At 47.1% G+C, this 20,042-nt stretch overlaps 1 protein-coding gene across 2 annotated transcripts; it reads right to left on the bottom strand.

Moving 5' to 3' along the window:
- Window positions 1-12,339: 12,339 nt before the first annotated feature.
- Window positions 12,340-19,446, bottom strand: BMP4 (bone morphogenetic protein 4). 2 transcript variants are annotated; one of them, XM_024997309.2, is made up of 4 exons: window positions 19,350-19,446; window positions 15,881-16,005; window positions 14,439-14,765; window positions 12,345-13,477 (listed from the first exon to the last, which is right to left on the bottom strand). In XM_024997309.2, exons 1-4 carry the CDS (start codon window positions 19,409-19,411, stop codon window positions 12,621-12,623), a joined length of 1,371 nt encoding a protein of 456 aa, XP_024853077.1. In that variant the 5' UTR covers window positions 19,412-19,446; the 3' UTR covers window positions 12,345-12,620.
- Between the last annotated feature and the right edge of the window lie 596 nt (window positions 19,447-20,042).

The raw sequence follows: 20,042 nt of genomic DNA on the forward strand, positions 1-20,042 counted from the left end.
CTGCCTTTGGGACCACAGGCTCAGATTCACCTGGCAAGTCTAAACAGGACAAATTTTGCCACCTTTAATTCAGGATATTGAAGTTTTTTCTCTTTAGCCTCAGACAAATTAAAGCAGGTACAGAACTGGCTTCCTCTCCTTGGTGAAGACAAACTCCAATCTCTTCTTTTTTGTCAATGTTTTAACCTTACAGAGAAGAGACAGCAATAAACATGAAATTTAACTTGTTTTATTGCAATTTCTTGTCTAACTACATTCAGTGGGTATGTGCATGTTTTACATTTGTGTAATTGAAGGACATATATTTTCTGTTCTGCTATTTTCATTTGATATTGCTCAATAAGGAAGTCCAAGTACTGATGTAATTTATATTATTGTCATTTTTAACAACCATAGAAACACTATTTCCAATCTCTTACTATTATAACCAATGTTGATATCAATTTCTTTAAAAAAAAGTTTTCTTCTTTATATTATTTCTATGAGGTGTGTTCCCCAAAATATCAGAATAAAAGCAATTTTATAGTTTTTATTGAAATTTACCTGTATGCCCAGGAAAGTTAAATGGACCCCTTTACAGAAACATAAGCAGTTGATGGGTGTAATTACACGTGTTGTTTAGAATAAACTTTGAGCTGCAATGTAAACTTTAAGTTGTATTAATTTGCATTGCAACTGCAAGTGAAACTGTGGATCTTTTCAAGTGATAATTTATCATTTGCATTTTCTTCTGCACAAAAGAGTATTTCCCAAAATGTGAAACGATCCGTGAAATACTTTATCCCACTCCCTCTCCCTCTCTATCTTTCTCCATCTCTGAATGAAATTATATTGCATGCATTTTATGTGCAGATAGATAATACTTCTTGGGACAGGATGATGTAATCAGGATAGGAGGGGCAAGGTTCCTGCTCTCATGGAGCTCTCCTTGCTGCGAGGAGATGGTATACGAACAAAGACAGAGGACTTCATATAACACCAAGTGAAGAACAAAGACTGAATCCCATGATCAGGGATGCTGGAAGCATCCTTTTCAGAATTTCATCAGAGGAGGCTTTACCGTAAAAGAGACATAGAGCTGAGAACTGAACAAGAAGGACAGCCTTCAGGGGCTCCGTCTGGCAGCAGAACTTCTTGGGCAGAGGGGACAGCAGAACACGCAAGGCAGAAATGAACCCCTGTGGTGGTTAAACATTACAAGGAGGTCTGTGTGGCTGGAATATCTAGTTCACAAGGAAAAAAGAGGCCAGAAGTGCCCTCTGAGAGACAGCAAGGGCCAAATCATGCAAAAGGCCACATAAGGTTGAAGACATGAAACAAAAGGGTGTACTATGGTCAAATGAGTTGAGGCATCCCTGAGTTGGCTGAAGTTGAGCAGATTTCTCCCTGTGGGACTTGTCAAAGCCTTTGAAACATGAATGTTCATTGTATATTTCCCAGAAGGTAATACAGTTCCCAGGACTTCCTAAATACATTTGGAGGAATGCTTCCTAAAAAGCATTCTTTTCTCACAGAGGAGCTCTTGAGGCTATTGTTTCAAGAAAATGCGCTGAGCAATTCAGGGGCTGATATTCTACTTTGAGGACAAATCCAGGAGGCAGCAGGCTGCCGGGTTCTTCACAGTCTGTAAACTAAGAATTTTTGTTGTTGTTCAGTCGTTCAGTTCTATCTAACTCTTTGCAACCCCATGGACTGCAGCACGCCAGGCTTCTCTGTACTTCACCATCTCCTGAAGTTTGCTCAAACTCATGTCCATTGAGTCAGTGATAACATCCAAGCATCTCATCCTCTGTCATCCCCTTCTCCTCCTGCCCTCATCTTTCCCAAGATCAGGGTCTTTTCTAATGAGTCAGCTCTGAACATCAGGTGGCCAAAGTATTGGAGCTTGAGCTTCAGCATCAGTCCTTCCAATGAATATTCAGGACTGATTGCCTTTAGGATGGACCCGTTGAATCTCCTTGCAGTCCAAGGGACTCTCAGGAGTCTTCTCCAATACCACCATTCAAAAAGCATCAGTCAGTGCTCAACCTTCTTTATGGTCCAACACTCACATCCATACATGACTACTGGAAAAACCATAGCTTAGACTACACGGACCTTTGTTGGTAAAGTAATGTCTCTGCTTTTTAATATGCTGTTTAGGTTTGTCATAGCATTTCTTCCAAGGAGCCAGCGTCTTTTAATTTAGTGGCTGAAGTGACCAACTGCAGTGATTTTGCAGCCCAAGAAAATAGTCTTTCACTGTTTCCATTGTTTCCCCATCATCTATTTGCCATGAAGTGATGGGACCAGATGCCATGATCTTTGATTTTTGAATGTTGAGTTTTAAGCCAGCTTTTTCATTCTCCTCTTTCACCTTCATCAAGAGGCTTTCTAGTTCCTCTTCGCTTTCTGCCATAAGGGGTGATGTCATCTGCATATCTGAGGTTATTGATATTTCTCCTGCAATCTTGATTCCAACTTGTGCTTCATCCGCCCGGCATTTCACATGATGTACTCTGCGTATAAGTTAAATAAGCAGGGTGACAATATACAGCCTTGACATACTCCTTTCCCAATTTGGAACCAGTCCATTGTTCCATGTCCAGTTCTAACTGTTGCTTCTTGACCTGCATACAGGTTTCTCAGCAGATGGGTAAGGCGGTCTGGTATTCCCATTTCTTAAAGAATTTTTTCACAGTTTGTTGTGATCCACACAGTCAAAGGCTTTGGTGTAGCCAATGAAGCAGAAGTAGATGTTTTTCTGGACTTCTCTTGCTTTTCCTATGATCCATCAGATGGCAATTTGATCTCTGGTTCCTCTGCCTTTTCTAAATCCAGCTCGAACATCTGGAAATTCTCTGTTCACATACTATTGAAGCCTTGCTTGGAGAACTTGGAGCATTACTTTACTACATGTGAAATGAGTGCAATTGTGCGGTAGTTTGAACATTCTTTGGCATTGCTCTTCTTTGGGATTGGAATGAAAACTGACCTCTTCCAGTCCTGTGGCCACTGCTGAGTTTTCCAAATTTTGCTGGAATATTGAGTGCAGCACTTTAACAGCATCATCTTTTAGGATTTGAAATAGCTCAGCTGGAATTCCATCACCTCCACTAGCTTTGTTTATGGTGATGCCTCCTAAGGCCCACTTGACTTCACACTCCAAGATATCTGGCTCTGGGTGAGTGATTACACCATCGTGGTTATCTAGGTCATTAAGATCTTTTTTGCATAGTTCTTCTGTGTATTCTTGCCATCTCTTCTTAATATCTTCTGCTTCTGTTAGGTCACATACCATTTCTGTCCTTTATTGTACCCATCTTCACTTGAAATATTCCCTTGGTATCCCTAATTTTCTTGAAGAAATTTTTAGTCTTTTCCATTCTACTGTTTTCCTCCATCTCTTTGCATCATTCACTTAGGAAGGCTTTGGAACTCTGCATTCAGATGGGTATATCTTTCCTTTTATCCTTTGCCTTTAGCTTCTCTTTTTTTTCTCAGCTATTTGTAAGGCCTCCTCAGACAATCATTCAGCCTTTTTGCATCTCTTTTTCTAAGAAGAACTAAGAATAGTTGAGGCACCCAAAGAGTAATATTTCACAATATATGAACATCATGAAATTCACATTGTTATTCTCATAAATAAAGTTTTATTGGGATGCCACTTGCTTTGCTCATTGTCCTCTGTGGCTGTGTTTGTGTAACCCTGGCAGAGTCTAGCAGTTGTGCCAGTGACTCTGGTTCCACAAAGACTAAAATACTCTCTGGCTGTTTAAGGGAAAAACTTGCCATTTCGTCTTTAAAGCATCTGCTCAGTTACTTTGACTATAAATCTTTATGTGAACCTTGGATTATAGCCATAATTTACATATTTTATAGTAAATGCTTATCAAACATTTGTTCTATTCCATACTCTACATTTTGCCTTTTATATTTATTTTATTACATCTTGTTCTAAATTGCTACATAACAAACTAGTTTCCTTACCTTCAATGTCCTCAATTTCTCTGAGTGTTTTTTCAGTAGGTTGGATAATAAGCACTTCAATTTTCCTGTACTTACATTAAAGAGTTCTTGTTTGTGTGTTAGTTGTTCAGTCATGTCCAACTCTTTGCGACCCCATGGACTGTAGCCCACCAGGCTCCTTTGTCCATGGGGTTCTCCAGGCAACAACACTGGAGGGGGTTGCCATTTCCTTCCCCAGGGGATCTTCCTGACCCAGGGATTGAACATGGGTCTCCTGCACTGCAGGCAGATTCTTTACCATCTGAGCCACCAGAGCCTAACGAAAGAGCTAAGCATAATTCATTTTTGTTTAGACATTTCTGAAGTTGGGTGTGGATTTTAGTGTCTGTATCTATATCAAATCACTTTCACATTATACATTTAACCGTGTAGCATTTCTTACTAATTCCTCTACCTACTCCTATATTGCTTCTAGTTTCTCAGATGTTAAGCTCTAACAATATTTTAAATATTTCTGTGCTCTCTGCTTATTCCACCGATCTCTTTTTTCCTACTGATAACGTAATAACAAAGGCTTCTTATAACTGTCATAATATTTTTATATCTTCTCAGGCCAGTGGACTATATTATCCTGAAATCAGGGGAACTATTTTTCCCCATTTATCAACCCATCTGAATATCTTTGAAAGTGCTACTTAATAATTTTAAGGAGACTTTAGCATTGCATTAAAACATAAGGATGCAATCATTTCTTTATAAATTCATCCTTATCTTAAACACTTTTCTGTTTAAAATTTTGGGTGTTTATTTTTAATTATGTACATACACTTTCATTGTGAACTATTTTGGGGAAAATAGAAGTGTCTTTCTGATTCTCTCCTATTGTTCCTCTCCCCAGAGCCGTGCTTCTCTTGCAGAAGCCGAGAAACATTGTCCATGGATGGCCTACTGCAAAAGAGACTGCAGATCATTTTGTCCCATTTGTCATTTTCTTCATCCAACATTTCCCTAATTTTTCTTTTCTGAGTCACCATGACTTATCATACAACATCACTGATCTTAGGGAGATATGGCTAGATTTAGTTTCTCTCACAAATGCTAAAAATTTAAGTTTCAACTCAACATCCCAGTCTGGTTTCTAGCAGCAAAACTTTTCGATTTTTGTAATTGCTCCTTTTATTGACTGAGTTTATTAAAGGTCTGGTTTTCCACCTCAGATCTCTCTGATTAATCTCCCAATTTGGAAGCAATAGACACATAAAAGAATTACAATAGATCTCATGCTGATTAGAACCTCAGAGTGTTCAGTCTTCTAGAAAGCTAAAAAGTCCTTAATGGTGATGAGTCTTTAAGGGGGGGACATATTTAGTGAAAACAAATTTTGAGCTGGTTCTGTAGAATTGCCAAGTGACAATTAAGCACAGTGTAGGCCCTCAGAGATGATTTAAATGCATAGTTTAGTTTGGGTAGAAGAATCAGGATTGCCTGGTGATGAACATATCAAGATAAATTTGTTTAATTTCCATGGAGAATACCTTCAATATATTAAAAATTTCCTCCCTGATTATTTGGGGATTATGTTAAAAATAAAATCAATGTCTGTAAAGAAGAGGAGGAGGGATGTTTGGGTTTCGTCTTCCTGGAGTTTTCACAAAACTAATCAACACTAAACTGGCCCAAACAATGCTAGCAAATCTGTTCTCTCAGCAGCTATATGCTAAATCCTGTATGTCTTCCATCTGGAAAAGCTGGTCAATCTCTAACTAGATAAGGAGCAAAACAGTCTGAAGTTTGGAGTTTAGGGGAGGGGAAAGGTTGATCAAACCCACTTATCACACTCCTGAGTTTTGAAGGACAGTGGGAAAAGTGACTCTCCTTGTTAGGGGTGCCCACCCCCTTCTTTCCAGCTAAAGGGAATGCTTTGCTATGCAAATAATGAGCCTGATTTCAGAGGAAGTGAAGGACTCAAGATAGTAAAGAAACTCACCTTTTGGAGGTAAATTAACTCTTTTAAGGTACTGTTGAACAAATTACTTCTCCATGCTCTGAAAGTTCTTAGTGTCCTAAAACCCCCAAATCACCTGAGATTAGTTTGCTCTGTGGAGGATCAGGCCTCGTAAAGAGTGAGTTCAACTGAGAAAACATCCTTTGTCTGTCCTGGTTAATGTACATAAAAGAAGCATGTAGGAATCACTCAGCAACTGGACATTTGTGTTTGACCCCAACCAACTGGAATCTGAAGGTTGCCAGTGTCAAGGTCGGTTCCAAGCCTAGTAACCTGAATAAGTTTCAATTTCAGACTTACTCTGTTTAAATAATTCTGCCTCCCTTTTTCATTACCCTCAATCCCCAAGAAACCTGATGTGAGAAGTTAGGGCAAGAAAATGGGGGACACACATTGAATCCAGTAGGAAATTGCTCAACCTAAAGGTTTCAGAGACCTTTAACATGTCTCTCCTTGTGTAGGTCTTAAAAGAACATATGCTCACAATGAGTAAATCAGGTGGATATAAGTCCTGCAGTATAAAAGTTTGTGATAGTCAGGTAAGCCACTTTTTAGGATACTTAGAACAAACAAGGAGCATTCTGTTTAATACTGGAACCACAACATTTATGTTGAGCCTTAAGAAGTCGTTAAGAATCTTAATGAAATTTCGAAGTGATGCCCACAGCTCTGTTATTATAATCAGGCTGTGTAAAATTACCAGAGGATGACTGTTTTAGAGCCAGCATATTTTCACAAAGGTGATTCACATTAACATAGATATAAACCATTCATTTGAGACATAAAATACATTAAGGTTATAATATTTATTTGAAATTAAGAAAAATGGAACACAAAATAAAAGCTTTATGAAAACTTGTAAATATATTAGCAAAGAATGTAAAGAAAATAGAAAGACTGGAATAGTTTTAAGATGAGGAAGTTATAAGTAAATTTGCTCTCTTATAAAAATGTTTCCAACTTCATTTTAATGAAAACTAGAAACAATAGAGGAGGAAAGAGATACTTGCATCTAAGCAACTGGAATGCGATATTATAATTGCACATTAACTCCTTGAGTCCAAACTTTCTGGATGTGAAGTTAAGTCTGCTTCATATAGCACTCACAGACTAATTAAAGAAGGTTTATAAGTTCTTAAAAGATACATCTTTTTCTACTTTGGAATCCTAGGTGAATTCAAAGGAAAATGGGTATAGCTTTAACCATACCTGTTGTTACCATAGAAAAAGAGTACTTTATTGTTTTTCATAATCATCTTTTGAAGGCTAAAGCAAATTGAATTCAATCAGAAATTCTTTCTCTCCCTCCCTCTCTTATAATGTGCATGTCTTTGGCTCTTCCCCTGGGTCCTACCTCAATAACAAATTGCTTTGAAAACCAAATGACAAGAATTAAAAAATTAGCATGAGCCTTGAGATGAACATAGTTATTATATCTTTTCTCAAAGGAATCAAGGGCAACTATGTACATGATAGTTGCTGATACCAGAGGGACAGAGAAACAATTTCAGGGGTAAATGATAGAGCCCAGTGTTTTAAACTCTCAATCAGTGTGCTTTGGATCCTTTAGAAAATTATCTGCTGGCCAGGCCTTCAGTTAATAAAACTAAAGATATTGCTAAAGTAATGACAATGAAACTATGCAAAACTAGAATCTACTTGCACCTTGGCTACAGGGCTCAAGGATTTATGATAGAGGTCTTGTTTTTAAATATTTTATTAGAAATCAAGTTATAAAGAGTCAAGAGAGATCAATGAGATCTTTTCTTCAAGAATGTGATGAAACCTACTTACTGAAAGCAGGCCCTAAGAAATTCTTAAGAAATGTAACTCAGCAAATTATTGTTCCATCCTGTCTTTTTCTGAAATTTCACATTTTTGAGACAAGCATTTCGATAGTAGTTAGCACTACAGTATTATATTTTCTGAGTTGTTTGTTTTGAACTATATAACAGCATTTACATTCAGGGTTTATAGAGAATATTTTGAAAAGAGAAAAAGCAGAGACAACTGGAACTTGCTTCACTCAGTTAATTCCTCAAGTAAGGTGACTTATGGTGATTTCAAATGGCTTCCTCAGTGAGAAATATTATTTTCTTCTAGGACTAAGTGTTGCACATCTTTAATTTTTAATTCATCTTTCAAAAGTTCCTGTGATTTTAAAAAAATATTAAAGCAATCAATTATTTTCCCCTAAAACAAGCCACTTTTCTTCATGAGTGACCACTGCAGTTTTGACCCCTTCGTTTACTCCTAAATGCTGAAAGTATAGAAAAATGGGACCCTTGCAATACCACCCGGGTCCAATTGCTAACACTTAACCTACTCCCAGTTAAGTTTTCAAAATTGTGCTAGTCTATCTCAAAGGGTGCACCTGAGTAATTCTGTATCATTTCTTACTTGACAGCCCACCAATTATCTTAAACTCTTCAGTGTTAGTCACTCAGTTGTGTCTGACTCTTTGGGATCAGATGGAATGTAGCCCTCCAGGCCCCTCTGTCCAAGGAATCCTCCAGGCAAGAATACTGGAGAGGGAAGCCATTCCCTTCTCCAGGGGATCTTCTCCATCCAGGGATGGAACCCAGGTCTCCTGCATTGCCGGCAGATTCTTTACCTTGAGAACCACCAGGGAAGCCCTGAACTGCTCTAGGGAATACTAACAACCTTCTGATTCTCAGGTAATGTAGGTCACCAACGTTGTTTTCGCACTCTTCTTTTCGCTTTAAAGGGCTTCCCAGGTGGCGCTAGTGGTAAAGAACCCACATGCCAATGCAGGAGACAAAAGAGTCGCAGGTTCGATCCATGGATCAGAAGATCCCCTGGAGAAGGGCATGGCAACCCACTGCATTATTCTTGCCTGGAGAATCCCATGGACAAAGGAGCCTAGTGGGCTATCATCCATGGAGTCGCAGAGAGCTGGACACGACTGAAGCGACTTAGCATGCATTTCACTTTAAAAAGAGTGTGTATATCTTACACAATTTGCTCTTTGCTGAAACAAAAGCATCATTAAGGAAAGTTTGGAGACTTGGGTCAGAAGCTGTATTCTCCTAGGTTCCCCTTATGTAATATTAACACCATCCTGAGCTCCGGCCTTTGAGTGGCGAGCGACGCGCGGCACTGTGACTCCCTGGTCCAGAGGAGGTCAGCTGAGGTGCCGTCAAGTATTACCGGCTTGGCATCTCATTTCTGAAAGAAATCAGCCAACTCCACTGGTGCACACCCCAGCCTCCTCTATTCCCCTCCCTTCCCCAACAGATGGGAAAGGCGTGGTGGCGGTTCAGCCGAACCCCCTCCCCCGCCCCCAACCGCCACCCTGGGCTCTATGTCCTGAGGCAGCGGAGAGGGCGGCGAGCCAGCCCCGTCTGAAAGTCTGCCCTCGTTCTGCTCCCCACCCGCGCGTGCCCCATTCAGTCTCTCCAAGGTGTGAGCCCACGGTGAGCTCCCTAACTCTTGCTCTCCACCCCTACTGAAAACCCAAGATCTCGACCCCTCTTACAGGGGTCTACCCAGGCGAGCTTTCTCCCCAGACTCCACACCCTGCATGGCTGCTTGACCTTATTTGGCGAGAAACCTGCGGACCTGCCTTTACAACTCGCACCCGCGTGAGATAATCAGATCCGGCTTCACCTGCGCACGGGGTCCCCCTGCGATCTGGCCGCACCGGGAGAGCCCTCGATGCTGCTACACGCAGCCCCCGGGTGCGCCATTTGATCCCCAGCAGGGAGGACGCCCCCTGCCATCCCCACTGCAGTGGGGCTGGAGCTCCGGAAAGGGGCGTTGTTGGCGGGGGATGGGGGGCGGGTGGAGGAGGCGGAGCCCGCCACCAACCTTGACAACCCGCCAAGGCCGGGTGATCCTTGGGGGCTGCCAGCTCCTCGGCTGCCCTGAGCCCTCTCAGTGTGGCGCTGCCCGGCGGCAAGGGGGTGGTGGAATGAGGCACAGTCAAGACAGAAAACAAAGTCAGCAGGTCACCTGGCAGGTTCAGGGCGAATTATGCAACGAAAGTCGGGGAATGTGGGCCACCCCCTCCCCCCCCCCCCCAGCTTTTTTTTCTTAAGCTCCTAGGAAGCCGGTTCCAGTTTCAGGGTTGGACAGGGATCTACCGAGCAACTCCTCTGATGTGGTTACGACTTTGTTGAACTCGAGTGATGCTCCCGCCCCATCTTTAAGTAATGGGAACATTATTCTGGGGGCGGGGGCGGGCGGGACACTCGGTGGGGTGGGTGGATGGGGTTTGATCCAAAAGCAATGACAAGAATCACCCTACAGCCTCCGTAAGGTACTCGGTCGAGCGTTATTAGTCAAAAGTGTAAAAAGAAAAAAAAAACCACCTGAAACCTAAATTAAATAATCATACACATTCAATTCCTTATCTTCCCGGACTATGCCTTCAAACAGACTTCGAAGAGTTAAAACTGACCATAGCTCATTGTTTTCCATGCTAACATTTTGTGACATTAGGACTATTTTGTTAACTAGGTATATGCAATTCACAGAATTTCACGGTAAATTCCCCAGACCAAATATTTGGCTGAACAAATAAACAACATTATCCATTCCTGAAAATAAGCCAGTAGAGGAGGGTGGATGTTTGGGGGAAGGTGGTTGCTAGAAAGTGACCGGAGCCTGGCAGCCACTGGGCTCAGGATTTGCCCTCGGATAATTTGCCCAAGTACTAGAGATCTGCGGGTTCCTCTTCAATGACAGGGACGTTTCAGAAAGTTGCTGGAAAACGGGCAAAACAAGACGAGGCTGCCTGAGGGGAACGCATAATGGGCTTCCCCTAAATGATTTATTCGACCTCCTTACTATTAATCAAAGGGGCAGCGACCTGGGGGGCTGGGGGAGGGGGGAAGTAACCCTCTTCGCAGGGAGTTTTGGAGGAACTGTGGAGTCTTGCTGCCTTTGCCTGGGGCTCTGATCTCCTCTCTCCACCTGTGCTCTCCAGGGAGCTGGGGCTTTGGCAACCGCTCCACTTCTATTTTTATTGGTTTCCACTAAGCTGCTCCTTTCGGAGGATTGTAGGACTTCAGTAATTAAAAACAAAAATGAGTCCTGCTTCACCCACCCCACCCCCAAGAGCACATGGAAGAGTGTGTGTACAGGAATGGTGGTGAGGGGGGGCACACAGCACCACCACTGCCACTCACACCTACATCCTAGGGCAAAGAATGCACTCCTAACAGCCCACCCCACACACTACACAGAGACACACTGCTTTTGCCCCAAACCCATCCAAGCCCATGCACACACACACAAAATGAGCCCAAACAAACTAACATCCCAAGGCATAATGTAGTTGCTGGTGGAGAGTAAGAAAATGCAAATATCCTCTGGTTCTGAGCCCCTATATCCCTGTCCTTCCAGAAAGCCACTTCTGTGCCTCACTGGAAGCCTTGAACTCAGGGACAGACTGCTCAAGCACATCAGCATTTTCCTTCTTTAGTCTGGCCCCAAACTGAGCTTTCTGCTTGAAGAAACCCTGGCTCAGAACATCACATCCACCAGGTATATCACTTACTGCCCAGCTTCAGGGAAGTGGGGAGGAGAGCAGAGATCAAGGGAGTTGGTATTTGATTCTATTCAGTGGGACACTTTCATAATGCCCACTTAGAAATTCTGATCTTTCAGTATCTGACCCCATTGCCAGTCCTTACCCGGCTCAATCTCTTGGAATTTTGAACTCAATGGAAGCCTTCATCTGGGGGAACAGGAGACAAGAGGGGAAAGTTCAGAGACACTGGAGAATTTTCTACCATGTGGTATATTAAAATAGCGGATCACCAAACCTTTGGAAAGTAAGGCAGATTATTTGCCTTTTTGGATAAAATCCACTTCTCAAAAGACACACACACACAAAAGCAACCAAAAAATTCCTAACACACGCACACCGACACATGAAAATGTGAGTGTGCAAATTCATTTTGGTGTGAAAATATCGGTGCCTGTAGCAACTGGAGACACCCTGAGGTATCATAAAAGCAGAAGTGGGAACCATTTCCCTAGAGCTGAGACTTTTACCCATCACACTCTGCTGGGACACACCTCTAACAGGTGAACAAAAACAGAGGATATACAAGGAGCCCAAAACTGAGTCTTTAATCCAGCCTACTCCTTTCATCCCACTGTTTCTCCAAGGCATGTGCCATCCAGATGGGAGAGGGTGCTGCCTCCTTATCCTTGTTAACATTAAACAGAAGTGGAGAACAATTCACCCTGGCGATTCCCATCCTCCACCATCATTCTACTTCCTGTCTTCCAACTTAACCACCCCCAAGTACCACCCTCTGCTGTACCCCAACCCCACCTTAACAGAAAAAAATCTCCTCCAAAAGAGACAGAGTGTAGGAAAAGAGAAAGAATTGAAGATAAAAAGAACTTAGTTTACCTTTAAAATAATGACTCATTTTATTTTTTTCTTTTAATATGTAGTTATAAATATATTTTGTCAAAATATATGATCAATATGGTCAAAACATTTGCACGTAAAGTCATAAATAAGGTCAAGGTGAATGTTTAGATTTTTTTTTCCTTTTTTTTTTTTTTAAGATAAAAGTCCAGCTATAAGGAAGCAGTCTGTGTAGTGTGTGGGTGAGTAGTGGATGGGGTGTGTGTGTGTGTGTGTGTGTGTGTGTGTGTGTGTGTCCCCAAAGAAGGCCTGATCTCAGCGGCACCCACATCCCTCCACTACCATCTCCTGATAATTTTTCAGAACCACCTTGTCATACTCATCCAGGTACAGCATGGAGATGGCGCTGAGTTCGGTGGGAACACAACAGGCTTTGGGGATACTGGAATTGACAGAGTTGACCAGGGTCTGCACAATGGCGTGGTTGGTTGAGTTGAGGTGGTCGGCCAGTGGAAAGGGGCAGTCCCCGTGGCAGTAGAATGCCTGGTAGCCTGGTGGGGCCACAATCCAGTCATTCCAGCCCACATCACTGAAGTCCACGTAGAGCGAGTGGCGCCGGCAGTTCTTATTCTTCTTCCGGGCCCTCTGTGGGTGATGCTTGGGGCTACGCTTGGCCCTCCTGCGTCGGGTCAAGGCATGTCCCCGGCCATCATGGCCAAAGGTGACCAGGAGGGGCCGGAGCTGGGCCCAATCCCCACTCCCTTGAGGTAACGATCGGCTAATCCTGACATGCTGGCCCTGGTGGGTCCGTGTCTGATGGAGGTGGGTCACCTCAATGGCCAGCCCATAGTTGGGCTGCTTCTCCCGGGTCCAGCGAAGGACTGCAGGGCTCACATCAAAAGTTTCCCACCGCGTCACATTGTGGTGGACCAGTCTTGTGTCCAGTAGTCGTGTGATGAGGTGCCCAGGCACCACTTCTGCCGGGGGCTTCATAACCTCATAAATGTTTATACGATGAAAGCCCTGATCCCAGTCAGGGCCCTGGTCCACCTGCTCCCGGAATAGTCGAAGCTCGGCAGACGAGATCACCTCGTTCTCTGGGATGCTGCTGAGGTTAAAGAGGAAACGAAAAGCAGAGTTTTCGCTGGTCCCTGGGATGTTCTCCAGATGTTCTAGGCACCATTGGGGAGGAAAAAAAATAAGAGAACAGAGAAAAAAAGCAAATGAGCTTTTTCAGAGACTGAAAAGTCAAGAAACAGCTAAGAGTTGGGTGATGAGTAGTGAACTCTGTTTATAGTGGAAGCCTATTTGGGAGAAATAAGCATACCTTTAATTTCACAGAGCAGATAAATGAGGCAGTGAGCAGACCAGCCAAGCCTAGCTAGCATTCAGCAAGCACCAAAGACAGAATCTCCCAACCTCCTTTACATGTCTAATAATTTCCATGTGTCAACTCCTTACTCCACCACCATCAGACTCCCCTTTTAAAGCCCTCTTGGCTTTGTGTACACAGTTTTCTTTACAAGTGGTTGTAAAGAAGAAGAGGGGCCAACAGAGCAGAGGCAGGAGGGAACATGCACACAGCCACCCTCTCCCTCTTCTTCCACTTTCGAGTATGTTACCAAACATTTCCCCAGCGATCTTGGAAACACAGAGCATGCCTTGTTGATCATGTTACAGAGAGGAAAATAAATTCCAACACAGTAATGATGCTGGTGGATTAATAACTCAGATTTACTTTGGAAAAGAAACATCCGCTAGGAAACATTCAGATCGGATTACAAGGCCCCTATTGAATAAACCTGACAAACACACAGCTGTAATATTAAATTCAGTAGGTGCTTTGGAAAAAAAAAAAAAAGGCAGAAAACCTGGCATAAAAGGCTTTGATATAGCAAAAACACACCGCAGGGGCTAACCCACGTCTGAGTGGTGTCATTCCCTTCTCGCCGACCCCTCCCTTCCCTTCTGTCTCCAAAAAATAAATTCAGCCACAGCTCTGGAGACTCTTGAAGGTAAGCAGCTCTCTTTTCCCAGTCTCCTGGATTTGGGGCTCTGATGTAACCTGAACTCCTCGCCTTCCCACAGCTTCCACTGCCCCACCCCAGTCCAGATTCCAGGTAAGGGACTGACCTTCGTGGTGGAAGCTCCTCACGGTGTTGGCCCGACTGGCGGGGCGCTCAGGATACTCCAGACCGATGCCCTGGATCTGCTCTTCCTCTTCCTCCTCCCCAGACTGAAGTCTGTAAAGATCCCGCATGTAATCCGGGATGACTGCGCTCTTGCTAGGCTGCGGGCGGCGGCGCAGCCCGAACATCTGCAGAAGTGTGGCCTCGAAGTCCCGAAGGAGCTCATGGCTCTGCCCTGAGCGGCGTCCTCCCGCGTGGCCCTGAATCTCGGCGACTTTTTTCTTCCCCGTCTCAGGTATCAAACTAGCATGGCTCGCGCCTCCTAGCAGGACTTGGCATAATAAAACGACCATCAGCATTCGGTTACCAGGAATCATGGTGTCTCTGGGGAGGGGAGGAGGTGGAAGGGTAAAGAATAAATAAACACCAATAACTAGAGAGAAATAGAGATGTCTCTGCATAGGCGTGGAGAGCTACAGCTAGAGGGTCCAGAAGTAACACAGGTCAGAAAGATCAAGTTTGTGTCTTCCTCTGACACACACACCCCCCCCCACCACCACCACCAGCTGCAGCCATGCACGGCCTGAAAGTAGGAATTGCCCTGTAATTACTTGGTCTAACTTGTTTACAGTCAAATAACCCCAAATCAGATAGCCTCCATCCTGTTAATCTTTTTTTGTCCCAACTGCTATCTGAGCCATGATCTCAGCTTGGCTTCTTTAGGGATAAACAGTTAACAGTGAGAAGGTAAAGAAGGGTGGGGGAGGGAGAGTTCAAATGCCAGCGCTCTCCTCTCCACTTCAGACCTTCAGCCTCTCTCTCCCTTCTCCTCCACCCCCCTTCTTCCTCCGCCCTTCCTAGCCCGACTTCCACAACTTCCAGCTGGTTCGGAGGGAGGGAAAGCAGAGAAGCAGGAGCAGGGTGAAGACACGGGGCGGCAGGATCTGGGAGCGTACCGAGTGGCCAGAGGGTTTATTTTACTGTGGCTGAGGAGTTTTGAAATGCCCAGCAAAAAGCATCTGATCGCGCCCTCTCGCTCACTCCCAGGGAAGGGGGTGTGGGAGGGGATGATTCCAAGGGCGACCTCTGTGAGTTTTGACAAGCAGCTAGGAGCGCGCCACAGGGGCACTGGGTGCTCCCAGTCATGTGGGGAGGGGGGCGGTCAACTCCCCCGACTGAGGACTTTCCGTTTGTTCAGCCCCTTCTCGCTCCCCTTTCTTGTAACGCAGTGATCAGACAGAGAGCCAGTGGAGCAAGCTGCACTTCAACCAGAACCGGTAGGCTCCGAGCGCAGTGGCTGCCCGGCCTAGAAGAAAGCGACAGCGCTGCCAGAAAGAAGAGTGTGGACTCTGGAAGGAAGGTCCGACGGGAGGGACACAAGGCGAGCGCGGGTGGGGAGGGCAGAGTGAATTCCCGGGAAGAGGGAAGGAAGAGGTGTCTACTCACTGACAGAAAACAAGGCATATAATAACAGTCCATGATTCTTGACAGCCAATCTTGAACAAACTTGCTGGAAAGGCTCAGAGGAGCTGCGGCAGTGCGTTGCTCTGGATGGCACTACGGAATGGCTCCTAAAATGAATATTTGAATATAATGAGACTGGCGCAGACGGACTCTGTTTTTCTTCCAGCCCCTATGAGTCACGTGAGCGCAGAGGCCCCGCCCCACGCACGGAGGAGCCCGCCCTCCCCGAGGCGGGCGGTGAAAGGGCCCGCGCGCCCGCCCCCGCCCCCAACCCCTCCCGCCCCGGGCCCCACCCCCTCCCGGAGAGGCCGGCCTCCCCGCCCGCAGCCCCAAACCTCCAGCGGTCCGGGAGGAGCTCGCCGTGGCGCTCTGCGGAGCCCTCGGCGGGTGTCTGGGTGCGGCGCGTGGAGGACGTGGTCCTCGCCCCTACCTGTAGCCTTCGGGGCGTCGGGCTGGGCCCTCGTGCCAGCGGCCTGAAGCCAAGGGTCTGGGGAGTACCGTAGGGGCTGCGCCTTTCAGCGCGAGCCCGCCTCCAGTGGGGCCGGGATAGGGGGCCGGGGAGTTTCAGCCGCCGAAAGCCTCAACACCGAGGGTCATTTAAAAAGGAAAGCGCTGAGGGACACACAAACACACACGCCGCGCGCACCCCACTTCCTCCCCAGGGTCTCGGAGAGGCCAAATACTGCTCCCAGTGACAGCTAGTAACCCCCTGGCGAACGCCTGAGAATGTCGAGAACTGGACAGCCGCTTTAGCTCCCAGCCCAAAGCTGCGGACCCTGTCGCGCGGGACGGGAGGGGGAGATATTTAGGCGGTTATCGGTGTGGGAAGGTGGTGAGAAAGCCGCCGCTAGGCTCCTTCCTCCCGTTCCTTTACGGAGAAAAACTCCGCACTACGGCGATCCCCCGTCAAGCAAAGCAAATCCCCAAAGTGGTCGGCGGGCCATTCAAGGCACGGCGGCAGGCGCAGGGATGCAAGGCTCGCGACAGACTCGTAAAGAGGCATCTCCTGAGAAAAGGCGCATCACATGTTTCAGGTCTCAAGGTCGCGGAGGTTTTACAACTCCCGACCCGCCGCAGAAAGGAAATCCCACCGCATTCCCAGGAGTCGTGGAAACCGTGAACAGCTTTCGGCCTGCGCTCGACCTCTGCGTCTGCGTCTCTCTTTCTCGCTCTCTCCCCAGCACGTCTTTTTTAAACCACTACTCCTCCCCCGCCACTTCCTCCCCCCACCCCCTTCCTCCTTTGCACCAGCTGCAGAGTCGCAGCAAATATTTCTTCAAGAATTTTACCAACCCACAGCTCAAGGAATTACTAGGGTTCTGATTCTAACCGAAGAGGCTGCATGCGTGGGTCGCTCAGCACAGGGGCCTTAAAAGAAGAAGAAGAAATAAAAAAACCTGACCTACCAACTGCGGCAGCCCGGGGCCTTTTCAAAATCCTGACCCACGCAATTCTGCGGCAGCCCGGCCCGCCCCAGGGTCCTGAGTCCCACGATTCCCGCTGCAAAGCGCAGGGCACCGGCTGCCCTTTCCTGGGGTTGTTCCCAGATGCTGCTTCGGGTCGCTTCAGAGCTCAAGGGCTCAAGTTGCCCACCTCACTCTCCCTCGCAAACTTGGGGGCACTTGGAGGAAGAGGGGGAAAGGATCAAGCGCTTAGCCCTCTCTCCGGCCGCGGCTGCCCAGCGCCGCCAGACACCGCGCTGGCCGAGTTGCGGAGGCCGCTGGCGCCCCTGCGCGACGGTCCACACCCGGCGAGAGTCGCGCTGCTTTTTGACCGGCTTTAGGTTTTCCCGCTCCCGAGCCACGGCTGGGGCTGACTGCGAAAGGGTTTGGAAGAGCAAAGAGTTTTGAGACGCCTAGACCCCTCAAAATGCCCGTGGGAGGAGCTCCAGAAATGGGAAAAGCAGACGAAGAAGGGCCGGTCCCCGCGGGCGAAGGGACAGTGGAAAGGGTGGGAGCCCCGCAGTCCCCAGACCATCGTCCGACCCTAAGAATCTTCCAGGGCGCCGCGCGAGAGCGCGCTGCGCTAAAACCCAGAAACCTGGGGAAGAGGGAGTTGTGTTTCAGTGTCAGATTCAGAAGGATTCTTCTCTAATCACATTTTTCTCCCCCAATTTTCTTAATTAAGAGATAAAAGCCGAAAATCACTTTCGTCTCCAGAAATTTTTCTTGGGGGTCTGGGATGGATCTTGTGGCAATTGTCTTTTCCTTTCTTGCTCGAGTTTTCTCCTAACTCCAAAGTTTGTTCAGAGCTGGCCTCAGTTTACCAACTCAATGTCTTTCGAGGTTTTAATGTCTCACAAAGACTTCAGCTCATAAAACGCGATGCTAACCATCCACCAGTTGGTGCCCGGGAAGCGTCTAAGGCCGCTGGCCCAGCTCCCGCGGGCAGGGGTCTGCAGGGACCTGAGAACCCCAGGACCCTCTCCCGTCGGCTTTGGGCCGGGAGGGCCAGTAAGAGCAGTGCGTCCGATGTGCATATTGCCAGCGACTCTCCGAAGGACACGACAACCCAGGAACCTGCATCCCCAGAGCGGCTAGCATCCCGGCCATCGTCCCGACAGACCCTACACCATGAAATGATGGAAGAGCGACTCCCTGGATGCTCCAACTCCACGAGAATAGCTCGTGGAGTAGGCGTGTTGGGCAACTGCGGTTCGCCTGCGCTCAGGGGCTTTCGCCTACTGGGGGCTGGCTGGGTTGGGTGACACTCCCCTAGACGCAGCCCTCCGGCGGCGCGCACGCTCCAGAAACCGCAGAACTGCGCTTCCCACCACCGAACCAGCCCAGGTTAGGTGTTCTCTCTCCACCTCGACGCCCCTCAATCCCCTCACTTTCTCCGGACCTCAGAGCCACCTCTCCCTTTTCTCTCCGACTCTTCCCGCCGGACAGTCGCAAATGCTAGTCCACGAGCGGCATGTTCCGCTTAAGATCCCATAGTCTTTCCCAACGACCTCCAACGAAAGGCTTCTCCTCTCCCCTGTTTTTCCTGTCCCGAACCTACTAAACGGTGAAGTCGCCCGGGGCTACCGAACGGAGAAAGTTGTCGGGGCAGAGGCAATAAGTGTATATGGAAGTGTCTTTCAGCACCAGCATCCCTACCTCTAGTAACCTCTAGTACCACCTTTGGGGGGCGGGGGTAACATATTTTGCCTCGACCACAACCAGAATCCCCTACTTCTCCCCTCAAGGATGCGCCTCAGCACCCCACTCCGCCCTTCGCCAGGTTTAGCCTTGCTCACCATAGGTCCCTGCAGTAGCGGGTTCGCCAGCAGCAGCTTCTGGGGACCTCTGAACAGCTGCAGTGAACCTGGGCGAGGGCCGAAGACTGGGGCGCAGCAGGCTCGAGACGGCGCGGACGGGAATCCCATCAGGGAGAGAGGCGAGATACTCAGCACTGATCAGCAGCGACGTCGCAGGCTCGGGTCCCTCGGCTCAGATGCCAAACTCACCTAGCTTCCGGGCCGAGCTCCGCTCCCGTTTCCCCCCTCCTTCCTCCTCTGCCTTCTTGCATCTTCTTCCTCCTCTTTCCCTCTCTCTTTCTTTCTTTCCTTCCTCCTCCTCTTCCCCGGCAGCCCCTCCCTTCTTCCCTCCTCCCTCGCTCGCCTCCCTTTCTGGGATGGGAGCCCCGCCCACATCCTCCCATCCAGCCGCCGGGCCTCGCCTCGCAGGCCCTGGTCCCGGAAACCCAGTCAGCGCCGGAGTCCGCCGCTGCCGCCGCCCGAGCTGGGACGCCGCTGTGTCCAGCTCTGGGAAGCGATCGGGGCTCACCTGGGGACCACGTGCAGAGGTACTAGAAAGCATGCACCGACTAGTCGCAGTACCTTCCAAAAATACCCATGGGAGTCTGGGCTTCCCTGACTTTAGGAGTAACTGCTGCCCAAACTGATGATTAAAACACTGAGTAATCACCATTTACCCCGAATAATTAGAGATAATGAAACACCTCTAAAATCAGGTTATGGAGAAAGGAGCTGTTGGATTGGTTTAAAGGGAGGCCTTCCATAAACTGTTAAAGGATTTCCAAACGTTGAGAAACAGGCTGTGCTCAGAGCTGTGTGCCTAAAAGAGGTACCTCTTTGGCTATTAAAAGATGACTTTCCTTCCAAAACTTTTTTTTTTTTTTTTAATGCTTGTGTAAAGCC

The sequence above is a fragment of the Bos taurus genome, chromosome 10 (genome assembly GCF_002263795.3).
Source record: "Bos taurus isolate L1 Dominette 01449 registration number 42190680 breed Hereford chromosome 10, ARS-UCD2.0, whole genome shotgun sequence".
In the NCBI taxonomy this organism is placed as follows: Eukaryota; Metazoa; Chordata; class Mammalia; order Artiodactyla; family Bovidae; genus Bos; species Bos taurus.